The 15,840-nt window shown below is 35.0% G+C and overlaps 1 protein-coding gene across 2 annotated transcripts in view; it reads left to right on the top strand.

Annotated features, from left to right (window-relative positions):
- The window catches only part of CCDC171 (coiled-coil domain containing 171), a 369,266-nt gene that overhangs the window by 202,227 nt on the left and 151,199 nt on the right, over positions 1–15,840 (top strand). For both annotated transcript variants that reach the window (XM_089913206.1, XM_089913205.1), the window contains 3 exons: positions 1,425–1,651; positions 2,144–2,326; positions 5,304–5,489. In XM_089913206.1, coding sequence (XP_089769332.1) covers positions 1,425–1,651; positions 2,144–2,326; positions 5,304–5,489 — 596 coding nt within the window. The remainder of the gene's footprint in view (positions 1–1,424; positions 1,652–2,143; positions 2,327–5,303; positions 5,490–15,840) is intronic.

Here is a 15,840-nt window from a genome sequence, read left to right as displayed (position 1 = left end):
TTTTAGTGACATTGTTTCTCTTCTGTATCATTATACAAATAATTCTACAACTATGTCAGTAGAGGATTTTTTTGTTTCTTCATTTATTTAATATTGAATCAATTGTACTCTATACTGTATAATGTGAAGTATATCGTAAAAATACTTCTTATTCATCAAAGCATAAAATTATGCTTTGTGCTCTTTCTGTAATTCATTGAGAGTAGCAGTCAGTAACTTAGAGTGTATGCCTCTTTCCCACTTGTTAAAAATTCAAAGGAATGCCTTATGGAATTATACTGCCACTTAATTTCACCTCTCAGAGTGGTCAGTGTCTACACAACACATTGCTGTGATATAGTAAAAAACCACTATTCATTAAAATTTAATTATAGTTGATTTTTGCTTCTAAAGGCTCTTTATCTGTGAAAACTTTATTATTTTTGTGTTCCTGAAAATTTTCTAGAACAATGAGCTTTTATCTAGCTTCCGTGAGATGGTTTTTTCTGACATAGAAAACCACTGATGGTTTATTGGCGTTGACCTTCTCAGTCAGTGCTGCTCTTCATTTTCGAACCATGTGTTCTTAGAATTGTGGAACATTTTTCTCTTGCATAAAACTGGCCAAATATGCTTTTTGTGCTTATGATATAAAGACAAGATTTAAACTAACTCCCAACAGCAGAGGTTCTTGAAATGTAGAATGGTATACTGCATAATTTAAAGAGTCTCTCCGTGTTCATCATTTTACATGGATAGTATTGTAACACAAGTAATGACAGATTAAGACATGCCTAGCAGAGGAAAAACTAAATTACACGACTTTTATTAAGGCATAAATAAACCTATTAACCATTATTTGGAATACCAATTAGTAGAAAGAACACTGACAATTTTATTTATCAACATTAAATACAGTTATTAATTACAGACCTGATGAATCTAGCAGTAAGCAGGCCATGTTGGATATGCTGGGACCTTAAGTCCATTATATGAGAGGGATGATTACCAAAATCCTACGGGGAAATGAGTAATTGTAGTTGTAAAATGTTAATTGCCTTGGAATAAGGCAAGTTATATTTTCTTGTCTGAGAATATAAATAGTGTGACATTAAAGTAATAAGCTTCAGTAGTTGTAAATAGAAAATGAATTTGTTAGGTTTTAAAACAAAGAAAGGAGTGATGATTTTTTAGTGTCATAGTGTTCAGTATGAATGACATACTGTAAATACATGCAGATTTTCTTTAGATACATTATTTAGTAGGTGGGCTATTTCTTACATAGTGAAAGCTGATATAGGCGGGGACTTCTTGAATGGATTACTGCAGGTGGATGGGAATGATATAACTGAGAAAATATTTTCATTGTGTTGTGACTGGCAGTGTTGTGAAATGAACAAGAGACAATTCTTATTTTTCTGTGCTTTTTTTCTTTTTCTTTGAAGATCCAAATTCCAGAATTTGTGGACATTTGCTTATAGGAGCAGCCAAGAATTCTTTTGCAAAACTCATGGATAAAATTAATCTGGCAATGGACAGTATACCTTTGCACAGGAACAGGAGTATTAGATATGTGGAAAAAGATTCCCTGGTTCAGAGGCTGGCCCGTGGACTTCATAAAGTAAACACACTGGCCCTGAAATACGGTCTACGTGGCCACGTGCCCATTTTGGTATGTATGCAATTTCATTAAATAGGGATTTTAGGACTTGTAAATTTAATTCCGAATCAAATTTATTTGTAGTTTATATTAGTTGTACACGAGTGTAGGTAGATTTCTTTTAGATTTCATGTAATAGTTTAATATGATAAATAAAAGAACTTCCAAATAAGTATCCATAATATCAAAATACAAAAGTTCTGGCATGAGTTCTGAATTAACTGTTCTGTACGAGTATACTGCAACAGAATTGTGTGAGACATAAACAATTATCTTTTCTGTTTTCTAGCCATCTAGATTATTTCTTTTCTTCATTTTTCATTTCATATAAGGCAAATTATTGGTCACATAAAAAAATAAAGCCTTCATTTTAAGTTTTAGTAAGAGCTGGTATTGTTTTCTGTATAACCTAAGTTACATTTAATTTGGTAAAATGACCATTGCTATGGACTTACTAGTAAATCTGAAGTGACTTTTTGTAAAATTGCTCTTATTTGACAATAGAAAAGCACAGCATCATTACAGAAGCAAATATTTGGATTTACACAAAGACTGCACACAGCAGAAGTGGAGCGCCGCTCACTACGCTTAGAGGTCACAGAACTGAAACGAAATGTGAATGAACTGAAGAAGGAGCTTGACAAAACCCAGGGTCTTCAGATGCAGTTGAATGAAGTTAAGCAGTCAGTAAGTATATATGATTTAAAAACTATGGCTTTGGTGAGCTCTCCTCTGATATAAAATATGTATGATATACATATGTATATAAAATATCACAGGGCAAATATATATGTTTGTTTTCCTTAACTTTTTATTATGTTTCCTTTTTCAAATAATCAAATCCCATTAATAGAATTTCTTTTTCTTTAGAAAAATTCCCTTCTAAAATTCCCCAACGGTAATGTATTATACATTTCAAATTTGCTAAGAGACTAGAACTTAAATGTTCTCACCACAAAAAAGAAGTAATAATTATGTGACTTAATAGAGCTAGCTAGGGCTGCAGTGGAAATTGTTTTGCAAGTTAGAAGTGTATCAAATGAATACATTGTACATCTTAAACTTAAGCAGTGTTGTGTGTCAATTAAATAAAAAGCACAGCATCATTAAAATCATCTCAAAAAACATTGAAAAAAAAGATTTATTCCAGATGCTTAAAGGAGTACTGATTGTGTCAGCAGAGCTTATAGCCCTGTTAAAATGTATACTGTGACTGAAAGTATAGAAAATGATTAAGCTGTAGTTAGGATGGTTAACTGCTATGGCAAATAAACTTTGGTTGGGTAACTGGCTCGCAGCAAGAGCAAAGAACGTGTTCCAAGAAATGTTTAGTGTGAATTTCTTCCACTGAAGTGTAGAAATAAAAATAAGATTAATTGAAATAATAATTGAAGGAATGATGTATGTAATTTTTATATTTGACATCCAATTATGTAGTATAAAGTTATAAAGTGATGATTTCTAACATTTGATGATCATATTGAACATGTATCAGGCACCGCCCCTAAGCACTTTAAGGTGTTGATTCATTTAGTCCTCTCATATCAATAATAATTCAATAATATTATTATCCTTTTTTTTTTTTTTTTTAACAGATGAGGAAATGTAGGGCACAGAACAGCTAAGTAACTTGCCGAAAGTCACACAGTTAGTATGTGGAAATGACAGGATTTGAACCTCGGTATTCTGACTCCAAAACGCAAACTTTTAACCACTTCACTAAAGTGGTTAATGTTCATATCCAGCTATGTTAATAAAGGATCGTTTTATTAAAAACAGAATAGATGGGAAAATGATGCTGTTTTCCTCTTTAAAAATCAGGGAGTGTGCCTGCAACCATCATCTTTCGTTTATTTCAGGCAAAGTATACAGGCAAACAAAATAGCTTCTTATAGTTCATCTAAAATTGTAACATAAAGGGACACATCCTGCCCACCAAAAGTGATTTAAGTACCTGCACTGTTTTGGAATATCATGTTCATCTACTGACAGGTGTTCTTTAATAGCTAACTCCCATGATCATCTACTGACAGTTGTACTTTAATAGCTAACTCCCATGATCTTTTTATTGTTTTTGGTTTATTAGCTCCATACAACTGCTTTCACACACTATCTCTTTCTTATTCTGCATTGCTGTACTTGTTTGACCCTATTTAGTCACAGAAGAGTGAACAGAATTGCGCCAGTCTCTGGGAGGGATATATGGACAAGAGAAAGGCTAACATTAGCTAAGTTTTTAGGTAAAGGAGAAATTTTGGAAGAGTGGGAAGAAGTCCTGCAAAATGACGGGGATCTTCATTTATAGAGGCCTAGTAGATTGCAAAGAACAGAATGTTCTGATGGCAAGGAGTGGTAATTTAAAACAGAATAACAAGTAAAAGGTAGAAGAAGTACAAAAATACTTGTTCACAAGACCCAGAGAAGTGCTGTGTCATTAGTGAATAGAGGGATGTTAAAAAGTTGACACCTCAAATTCTTTTCAACAGTGGGAAAGTTATCAGTCTTAAATAGATTTATATACACTTAGTGTGATTAAGAGACCTGCATGGTTTCCTTTAGTTTTCCACATATATTTCTCAGGTTACCTACCATTTGTGAAACATTTCTGTTCTTTGTACCTCAAGATCAAGGTGTCTCTTGCCATTTGTTGTAACTAATTTTTGTTTGTTTAAGAGTTTTGCACAGGAGATAATACAAGTATGTCCTGTCCTGGATTCCATACCCCTTAAGAGATGGCCCCTCTCTAGAACTGTCAGTTATTCCAGAGCAGATGTAGTCATGATATTGTAAAAGTTGTGCAGAGTTTTATTGGCAGGTGTTTATATATGAATAGATATTCTTTTATTCAGCAAATACCTACTGAGAAGCTACTGAATGCCAGGCACTCCTCTGTGTGATGGGTGAGCAAGCTGAAGGAGGTCTCTGCCCTGTGGAGCTCACATCCTTAAATGTGTGGTTTGTGGAAGGGTGCGGACAGGCAGTAAAAAAGTGAACAACTATTTAAGGTGAATTTAGATAATGATAATGGCTGTGAAGAAAATACAAGAAGATGGCAATAGCGTGAGTGGTGGTGGGAGTGAGAGAGGTATGGTGTGGTAAGGACTCTCCAAGGAGAGGGTAGTTTGACCAGGGAAACCTGAATGGTAACATACACTGAACACAGACTTTCAGGTAATCCTTTAAAAGCATTTGAACTTGTTGAAAGCTTTAATTCCCACATCGTTATCTTTATAAAAAGTGCTCATGTCTCAAGATTTAAACCGAGCGTTATGGATTTACTTAGAACATGAATATTTCCTGAGATTTTATTTGACTAAAAATTATAAATTTGGGAGTATAGCTGTTGTGCTTTAAAAATCAGAGTGATGTGGGACTTCCCTGGTGGTCCAGTGGTTAAGCCTCCACGCTTCTACTACAGGGGGCATGGGTTCAATCCTTGGTTGGGGAACTGCATGTTGCATGGCACGGCCAAAAAAAAAAAAAAAAAATCAGAGTGATATTTTTTATCTTGACTTAGGAAATTAAGAAAAATGAATTGTACTTTTGTCATATATCAGATATTTAAAAATGTTTGTATTCTCTTTATGTTAGCAAATAGAGTTCTGAAGATTAAATGATACAACAATGCAGTTAGCTTATAATTAAAATTTTTTTCTTTGTTCAGAAATTGATCACCCATGAGAAATTTGCAAGTGCATGTGAAGAATTGAATAATGCATTACTACGGGAACAGCAGGCTCAAATGCTATTGAATGAGCAGGCACAGCAACTACAGGAGTTGAATTATAGGCTTGAATTACATTCCAGTGAGGAAGCTGACAAAAACCAAACTCTTGGAGAAGCTGTTAAGGTAGAAAACATCCCTCGCATAAGGGTTTATTTCTTCCAGGTTTGGGTCTTTGAGGGAATCATGTACATCTCTTGAACAGGGAAGAAATCCCAAGATATGAAATTTTATTCTGTAAGAACTTATAAGGATGGGACTTCCCTGGTGGCGCAGTGGTTAAGAATCAACCTGCCAATGCAGGGGACATGGGTTCGAGCCCTGGTCCGGGAAGATCCCACATGCCGCTGAGCAACTAAGCCCGTGAGCCACAGCTACTGAGCCCACGTGCGACAACTACTGAAGCCCGTGCTCCTAGAGCCCATGCTCCACAACAAGAGAAGCCACCGCAATGAGAAGCCTGTGCACCGCAACGAAGAGTAGTCCCTGCTCGCTGCACCTAGAGAAAACCCGTGCTCAGCAACGCAGACCCAGTGCAGCCAAAAATTAAATAAATAAATTTATTTATTTTAAAAAAAAAAGAACTTATAAGGATGCAATGAAACATGGTTCTGGGACCTCAATTCCAAGCTTGATTCACATGTATTGAAGATGTACAAGTAGGCTTTGCCGGTTGGAAACCAAGTAGAGATTTTGTTTTTTGTTTTTTTTTTTTGCGGTACGCAGGCCTCTCACAGTTGTGGCCTCTCCCGTTGCGGAGCACAGGCTCTGGATGCACAGGCTCAGTGGCCATGGCTCAACGGGCCCAGCCGCTCCGCGGCATGTGGGATCTTCCCGGACCGGGGCACGAACCCGTGTCCCCTGCATCAGCAGGCGGACTCTCAACCCCTGCGCCACCAGGGAAGCCCCCAAATAGAGATTTTTCCGGTAATAATTTTATTCTTTGTTTCACTTATCTTCATTTTTTCCTGTCCTTAGTTCTTTTCTTTTTCTTGTTTTATGCCCTCCAAACATTGAAAATCCACATGTCTTTTGGATGTGAAAGGTTTTGGGTCTAGGTATCTCTGATTCTTATATTAAGTGTTTGAGGAGGGGGCGGTTAGAAAGAGTTGGTCTCCCTGTCATTTATTTGTGGGAAAGGTGTTTAGAAGGGAAAAAAGAAGTTACAATAAAATAATTGTCATTTAGAAAACTTCATTAATGGATTTAGGACTACGATATCTTTTGGAAATGTTGGCTATAAAATGTAATAGAATTATAGATTATGATTATAGTATGTGTAAAATTTTTACTAGTGAGTTTATACACACTGGAATGGAACAACGAATTCCAGGAAAACCAACATGATGTAACACAGCCTATATAGTAGGTATCATGTAGCATACCTAATACAGTAAACAACTCCGAGTTGGTATATAATTTATTATAAAAATAATATATATTTATTCAATACTAATACAAATGCTAATAATAAAAGTCAAAATTTGTCGAGAGCTTACTGTTTGCCAAGCACTGTGCTAAATACTTTCTAAATACTTATCTCATATAATCCTCACACAAACTCTATGGGATTATTCTCATTTCATAGAAGAGAAAACTGAGATACAGAGAGGCACATAACTTGCACAACCATTAGTAAGTTACAAATCTAGGGAATCAGATTTTATATCTGCCTTCCTAATCACGACATTAACTATATTACTGATGGACAGCATACATAGGCCAAGCTCTGTGCTGCGGTCTCTACGTGAATTGTTTTGTTTCATTCTTAAACTACCGCTATGAAATTGGTACTATTATTGTTCTCACTCCTTTCGATGAAATTGAGAGAGTTCAGTGGACTTGCTCAGGGTCTCCTCGCCTGTAAATGTTGAAACCGGGATTTAGTTTTTTAAAAAATGTATTAAAAATCATTAACCAAAGTTCTTAGGTTAATTAGGTAGATTTAGATTTATTTCAGTTTCCTTTTCTTTATTATTTTTTTCTTTTTTGCTATTATAAGTAATTCTAAGATAAGCAGCCCTGTCGCTAAATCTTTATACACATATTGCAATTAGTTCTTCAGGATTAATTCCTAGGTAAAGAATTACTAGGTCTATAGCCACATATGTTTTAAAGTGTAAATATTATCAACTGGCCTACAGCAGATTTTTACATTCTCTCCTAAAATGCATGAGAATTTCACTTTTTACCCAAGCTGGCTATTACTATTAAAATTTTTTTTGGCCAATTTGATCAATATATCATTGTTACTTGAATTTTATTTCTTTGATTGCTAGTCAGGTTGATCATTTTTATAATTATATTGGTCACTAGACAACATTTTTATGCTTCATGTCCCATTAATAGATAAAGTAATTAGCCATGCTTTGAAAAAGCATTTAACTCATATTAGAGTCTTTTCTTTTTGAAATAGCTTGTAGTTGAGTTTAGGTATAGTATCTATCAGCAGATAAAAAAGCTGTTCATATTAATTTCTTTAAAATGTGAGTAGCTTAAATATTGTTGTCAGGAGTGGAGAATTGTTTAATTACTATCTCTTAGTGAGAATTAGCAGGTAATTGTTTAATTACTATCTCTTAGTTAGAACTAGCAGGTAATGTGAAAACGCTCTCATGTGGGCGGCAGTGTGGTTCAGTGGAAAAAGCACTGGCCTTGGAACAAGTATTTTCAAATTGAAATCCCAGTACTGTCACTTGGGCAAATAACCTTTCTGAGCCTCAGTTTCCTCTTCTGCAAAATTAGGCATCATAATACTTAAAGCTACAGAATTTTTATGAGAATTAATTAAGATACTGTTTGAAAAGTAAGTATATGCTTGATGAATATTCTTTTGTGCTTTTCAATAATACTTAAACAAATAGTTTTTTTGTGTGTCCTTTGTATAACTTCTTTTAAAAAATAAACTGTATTGCTGCTGCTTCTGTCTAAAAATAAAATAAGATCAGGAATAGAATATATGGAAAATACAAAAGAGAAAACAAGTTATTCATAACTTATCTAACAACACCACTGTTCACATTTTGGGGTTTTGGTCTCAGCTCAGTAGTGTCTAAGTAGAAACTAAGATGAAATTTTCTCTGGAAGGAAGCTTGCCTAATTACGTTTCTTCAAGAGCTTCTGCAAGCTAAACTCAACCAAGTAACCGGCCTGTGAATAAAGAGACACATTAATCTTATACACATTGCTAAACTTCTTTGTAAATTCTAATAATACTTTATCTGTACTTTCTAGGGTTTTCTATGTAGACCATCATATTATTTCTTCTATAGTACCAGTTTTGTTTCTCCTTTCCAAATCTTAATCCTTTAATTTACTTTCCCTTACTTATTGTAATGGCTAGGATACAATGCTGAATAAAAGTAGAGACAACAGCCATCCTTGTCTTGTTCTCAATCTTAACAAGAATTTTTCTAACATTTCTCCATTAAGAAGGAAGTTTGGTATAGGTTGCTATAAATTGCTATAAGTTGATAATCCTTATCGGGTTAAGGGAGTTATCTTCCTAGATTATGCACAATTTAAAAAATCATAAATGGATGTTGGATATTGTCAATACATTTTTATGCATCTACTGAGATAATCATATGATTTTTCTCTCTTATTCTGTTAGCAAGTTGAAATATATCAGGAATTGGCAAACTATGGCCCATAGCCTGTGTTTATATGGCTTGTGAGCTGATAATTGTTTTTACGTGTTTAAAGGATCATAAACAATGAAAAATCAAACAAAACCAAAGAAGAAGAAGTGACAGACTGCATGTGACATACAAAGGCTAAAATATTTCCTCTCTAAAGTTTGCTGACCCTTGAATTATTACATTATTAAGTATTCTAATGTTAAGCCAGCGTTGCATTCCTGAGATAAACCCAACTTGGTTGTGGTGACATTTTTTTAAATACTTTGCTGTGCTCAGTTTAAAATTTTTCACCTATGGCTTTTAAATCTGTGTTCCTAATCGTAATCATCTTGTAATTTATCTCTCTCATACTGTCCTTGTCACTTTTTGGTATCAAGGTTTTGCTATCATGAAAGGACTTCTCACTCCAAACGTGGAGTAGAAACTGGATAAAATATAACAAATGAATTGTGGGGTATATAGCCAAGCTTAAAACAAAGTGAGAAAAATGCTCATGTACTAGAAATAAGAAGGATATCTAAAAGCAAATGGTGAGAGGAGGTAAAGTCTAAATGGCTCATTGGGCTGTGCAAATCTCTTTGGAGGCTGAAGTTGATAATCATAACATTAGGGAAATCTAGGCTTCAAGCCCTATGGACTAGAAAAGAGCTGCCTGTGTGAACCTTAGGGTCTGGAAGGGCTGCCCTACTATGAAAATGTGGCCTAGAAAGCCCCTACCTACCAGCTACAGGGGATTTGATATTTACTCTGGATACGGAGTAGGAAAAAAGTCACAAAGAAATTGGAACCCCAGGCTGTGCTACACGTGGATGTAGGTTCTTAGTTTATGCTACTTTTATGTCCAAGGATTTAGCTGAGAAATTATCTTCAAAATGGTCCAATCCTTGTAGAACCAGCGTGACCTTTTAGAGGTAAACTTGAAAATATTCAGTGAGGAATGCTTCTGTAGCTCACAGAACACACAAAAGACTTTTATGCAAAATTCAATATTACAAAACATGTAAAGAAATGAGTTGCACATCAATTGAGAACATTTACATCTGAGGTGGTAGGAATACTTAAAGTACTGGCAGGTGCTTTAAAAGATACTTGAAGTGTTTTTTAAATGTTCTAATAAGGTATGGGTAGATATAAGACAAGAAGTGAAAATATAATCATTGAAATTAAAAACTCAGTGAACGATTTGAACGTTGGGTAGACATTAGTGAAAAGATACTAGCGAATTGAAAGTTAGCTGAGGAAAAAATATATTAATACATGGCTCAGTGCATTTTGACAAAGGTATACATATGTCTAAGTACCACCAGAGTCAACATTTAGGACATTTTTTTTTATCCCCGAAATTTTCCTTGTACTTCTTTCCACTCAATTCCCTTTTTTTTTTAATACTCTCCCTGCTCTATCCTGGCAGCCACTTATCCAGTATCACTTTAGATTAGATTTGCTTTTACTAGGGTTTCACATAAATGGAATCAGACAATATGTACTATTTGTATCTGACTTCTTTCATTTAGGGTAGCATTTTTGAGATTCATCTATGTTGTTTCTTTATATCGTTGAATAGTATTCCATTACGTGGATATACACCAATTTGAATTTATCCATTCACCTGTTGATAGACGTTTAGACTGTTTTCATTTAGGGCTATTATGAACAAAGCTGCTAAGAACATTCTTGTACAAATCCCTATGTGGACACACGTTTTGACTACTCTTGGGTAATACCTAGGAGTGGAAATTCTGGGTTGTATGGTAAGAGTATGTTTAAAATTTTAAGAAATTGCCAAAGTCTTTTTCCAAAAGGGCTGCACGATTTTGCATTTCCAATAGCAGTGGAATATGAGTTCCATCAGCTTCGTATCCTGGCGAGTACTTGGCACTGTCAGTCTTTTTAAGTTTATCTGTTATAGTGAGTGAGTAGTGGTATCTTTTTTGGTTTTATTTTGCATTTCACTGATGACTAATGATGTTAAGCGTCTTTTAGTATATTTATTAGTCATTCATATGTCTTCCTTGTGAAATATATGTTCTAGTCATTTGATATTTTAAACTTTGGGTTGTTTGTTTTCTTATTCCGTTGCAAGAATTCTTTCTATTTTCTGTGTACAAGTCTTCTGTCAGGTGTGTATTGAGAATATTATCTTCCATTCTATGATTTGCCTTTTCATTTTCTTAACAGTATCTTTCAAGTAGAAGAAGTTTTAAATTTTGAAGAGTTTTAAATGTTACGGTTCATTTTTATCTTTTACATAAGAAATGTTTGCCTACTCTGATGCAGAAAGATTTTTGCCTGTGTTTTCCTTTAGCAGATTTATTTTTTAAGCTTTTACCTTTAGGTCTGTGATTCATTTTGAGTTAATTTTTATATATGGTTTGATGTAAGGGTTGAATAGATGTTGAGTTGTTCCAGTGCTACTTGTTGAAAAGATGATCCTTTCTCTCTACAGTTACCTTGGCCCCTATATTGAAAATCACTGTGTGTGTTTACTTATTTACTTTTGGACTTTATTTCTGTTTCAGGCATCTGTATGTCTGTCTTTATGCAAATTCTATATTGTTTAATTTACTGTGCCTTTATAGGAAGTCTTATAGTTCATATCTTTGAGGTGCTGTAAGTTTTGCACTTTTTTTTTTTTCAAAAATTGTTTTGGCAGTTTAAGTCCATTGAATTTCCATACAAATTTTAGAAGAAGCTTGTCAGTTTTCTGTAAGACATCAAATTTATTGGTATAAAGTTGCTTATAATACTTCATTCTTACCCTTTTTTTTCTTTTTTTTTTCTTTTTGGCCACGCTGCACGGCTTGTGGGATCTTAATTCCCCAACCAGGGATTGAACCTGCACCCTCAGCAGTGAAAGCGCACGGTCCTAACCACTGGACAGCCAGGGAATTCCCTCATTATTATCCTTTTAATGTTTGTAGGATCTGTTGTGTTAATCCCTCATTTATTTCTAAACCGGTAATTTGTGATCTTTCTTTCTCTCTTTTTTTTCTCTAGTTAGATGCTTATCAGTTTTGTTGTTCATTTCAAAGAACACATTTTGGCTTTGTTAACTTACACTATTGTTTGTTTTCTATGATACTTGTTTCTGTTCTTATTTTTATTATTTCCATTCTTATGTATACTTTGGGTTAGTTTATCTCTTCTTTTTCTAGCTATTAAGGGGTAAATTTATTAGGTCAGAGATCAGCAAAGTATCACCCAAGGTCAAATCTAGCCCACCATCTGTATATAAAGTTTTATTGGAATGCTGCCATGCCCATTTATTTACATATTGTCTATAGCTGCTTTTGTCTTACAGTCTTTGAGTTGAAACAGAGACCATATGGCCTGCAATGCCTAAAATATTTACTACCTAGCCCTTTAGAGGTATTGAGTATTTTTCAGAACTTAAAACAAAAAGCCTCTGCTATTGGCTAATTAGGTGTTCCTCTTCGTTTTATTTTTTAGGTGTTGCTCTAGTGTTTATAATATGCTTCCTTCACCTAGCACAATCTGTCTTCAAATGATATTATACCACTTTATGTATAACATAAGAATCTTATAGCATTATACTTTTATTTCTCCTCTCCTTTTCTCTTCATTGTTGTTGTCATAGATTTTACTTTTACATATGTTATAAATCTCTCAATTCATTGTTATTATTTTTGCTTTAAATAGTAGATTAAAATTTATTTATTTATTTATTTATTTTTGGCTGCTTTGGGTCTTTGTTGCTGCACACAGGCTTTCTCTAGTTGTGGCAAGCAGGGGCTACCCTTCGTTGCGGTGTGTGGGCTTCTCATTGTGGTGGCTTCCCTTGTTGTGGAGCACAGGCTCTAGGCATGTGAGCTTCAGTAGTTGTGGTACACGGGCTCAGTAGTTGTGGCTCACAGGCTCAGTAGTTGTGGCTCGCGGGCTCTAGAGAACGGGCTCAGAAGTTGTGGCGCACGGGCTTAGTTGCTATGCGGCATGTGAGATCTTCCTGGGCCAGGGCTCAACTCCATGTCCACTGCATCAGCAGGTGGATTCTTAACCACTGCACCACCAGGGAAGTCCCTAAATAGTAGATTTTTAGAGAAATTAAAACAAGCAAACAATTGTCTTTCATCAATGCCCACATATTTACCATATTTGAACCATATTTCCTTTTTATGACTTATATTTTCATCTAGTATTATTTTCCTTCTGCTTCAAGAACTTCCTTTAACATTTTGTGTAGTACATGTCTTTATTTCTGGGAAGTATTCAGTACTTTACCTTATGGGTAACCACGCTCTGAGAACCACTGGTGTAAAGTTCTTGAGAAGACCTGGGAAAGATAAGAGCCAGAGTACAAGTGGAGGGTTGGCTTTAGATAGAAGGGACACCTCCTTATTATATATGTAGAAAAAGGGATGGTTAGATGAGGGCAGTTATTAGTAAACTTTCTCACTGATGCTTCTTTCTTTGTGAAGGAGGCAAACTCATACGCTTTGAATATGGAGGGAATTTGGAGGAGGAAGGCAGTTGGAGAGTAGAGTAGATTTGAAATAGTCATTGTAGAGGGTAGGGAGACCAAGTCAACCATAGAAATATGACCAATGTGCCAGTAGAAATATAATTGGAGGGCCCCTTTGAGACTGATCATTATGGTTAAACAGTAAATATGAAAGGATATTTGTTTGATATCAGAGAGCAGGCTACCTGAATCAGTGCTTTTGGAGGCAGAACAAGTTATGGGATAATAAGGTTCAGAGTTTGAGTATGGAATGGGGTTAAGTAGAGGCCATGAAGAGGCCAAGGAAATGGAGAGGTCATATTTTTAGATGTGTTGCCCATATTATCTTTCAGGTTACCTAGATTGATGGAGTAGGTATTGGAGTGAGACAAAAGCTATGAACCTGTTACATGTAGCTGAGAATCAGCATAAGCGTATTTTTAGTGAGTAGTATTTCCAATAGATGTATCTGAGTCTAGCGTCTGGAGCTACACTAACATGGTAGCCACTAGCCACATGTGGCTAATTAAATTAATTAAAATTAAAAATTCAGTTCCTCAGTCACACTATCTACATTTCAAGTGTGCAGTAGCCTCATGTGGCTAGTGACTGCCGTATTCGCAGCACAGATATAGAAAATACCTGTCATCACAGAAAGTTCTATTGGACAGAGCTGGTGTAGAGGACAGGTGCATCTAGGCCTTTAGCAGACCCTTTAGGCATGGAAATCGAAACTTAACTGTAATATTCTTTCCATTAGGCAGAAACCTTTTAGAGCCAAAGGGCTTAGGAGAGACAAGCTCTTCCTATTGCTGATCTTGAATGAATAGAACTAGTTTAATAGTTATAAAGTTCTCTAAGAACTCTTAAGTCAGTGAAGGGGACGTACTTTGAAGGTAGGAACTATAATTAGCTAGATATAGCACATCTCTCTATTGTTGGGACTATAGACAAATGAATATGGAAATGTGGTATGGAAAAAAGTAGAACAAGTTGAAGATTTGTTTATTTTTATTTTTTCCCCATTCCCCTAATCTGTTCCTGAGATATTTTATATTGTTGACCTGGTCAATAGTACCTTTAGTGCTACCATACTTCTGAGGCAGTTTTGTTAGGCAACATTTCTTTATTTAATATGGGTAGTTTGTAAAACAACAAAAGCTATGCATCTAATGTATTTTTTTTCTTGACTTAAAGTAAGCTTGTGTTTAAATTTAGTAACTACTTAAACTAAGCATTTTATCTGGGATCCTGCCTTTCATATTTTTATGTTTAATAGAACTCAGCTTCTATTTAATGGTAGACACTCTATATTAATGGAGTAGGTGAAAAACTGAAATAAAGTGTTACTTTAATGAGAGAGTGAACCTGTGGATAAAATACTTGCAGGAGCTAATACAGAAATGTGTACCTTAAAATGGGTTGCTGCTGTGACAATACCTAAAAGTATGAGGCACTGGCATAGAGATGAGGTGGTTTGTGGTGAGGAAATTGATATCAGAGGTGTAAAGGTAGAAATTCATATTAAGCTGTGGCAACATTTGATAAAACTGTACTTGTGATAATTTAGGAAGAAAACTTCCCCTATAGTTGTAGGGGAAGTGGTTCGAAAGAATTAGTGGTATGCGTTGGCTTTGACATTCTGCTTTGAACAAGCTATTACAAGAAAGAAAGGAACTCAGGAAAGAATTAGTTGTCTTATGAGCATAAATAAAAGGGAAGAGAGAGTGAGTCTAGAAATCTGGGGCCTAGAAGGAGCTGATTATGACTAAGTCCCATGGCAAAGAACAAATTAGGGGTATGGCTTTCTTATTCTAACCTGCTATCTTAGATGGCCTCAAGATAACAACCATTAAGTTCAAGTATACACATTATACCTGTGTGCACAAATGGCTATGTGGAAACAGGAAAACCAGTAGTGAGGATAATCTCCAAGAAAGAATCTTGTATTTATTGGCACATGGCACTGACTGGAATCAAACAAATTAAAAGCCTACCAACTTTTGTGTTGCCAAGAAATCACAAATCTGGACTAAATTAACCTTATACTGTTTAAGTCTTAAACAGTAAGCCTTAAACGGTCTATTCATTTATCATTTTAATTGATGCTCAGAATTCCATACTGTAAATAATTCATCATTTATTTAGTTATTTGTCTACTGATGGGCATTAGATTTGTGTCATTTTTTAAGGTATTATAGGTTTGAGTAAGGAGACTGAATTCCTGACAGGGCCGGCCAAGTTAGATCTAGTTCTGGTGCATACCTGAAACTCAATAACTTTTTATTGAATTTAGTCAAATAGTAGAGTTACTGTTTGCACTTGCATATGCAGTGGAATAATTGGTCAGGATAATTAAATTTTAGACGAGGGACAT

Source organism: Delphinapterus leucas, chromosome 6, assembly GCF_059928025.1.
Source record: "Delphinapterus leucas isolate spDelLeu-1000000601 "Yukka" chromosome 6, BTC_Dleu_Yukka2, whole genome shotgun sequence".
NCBI classification, from domain to species: domain Eukaryota; kingdom Metazoa; phylum Chordata; class Mammalia; order Artiodactyla; family Monodontidae; genus Delphinapterus; species Delphinapterus leucas.
Note: the sequence above shows the minus strand (reverse complement) of the source record. Positions and strands in the feature narration are given on the sequence as shown.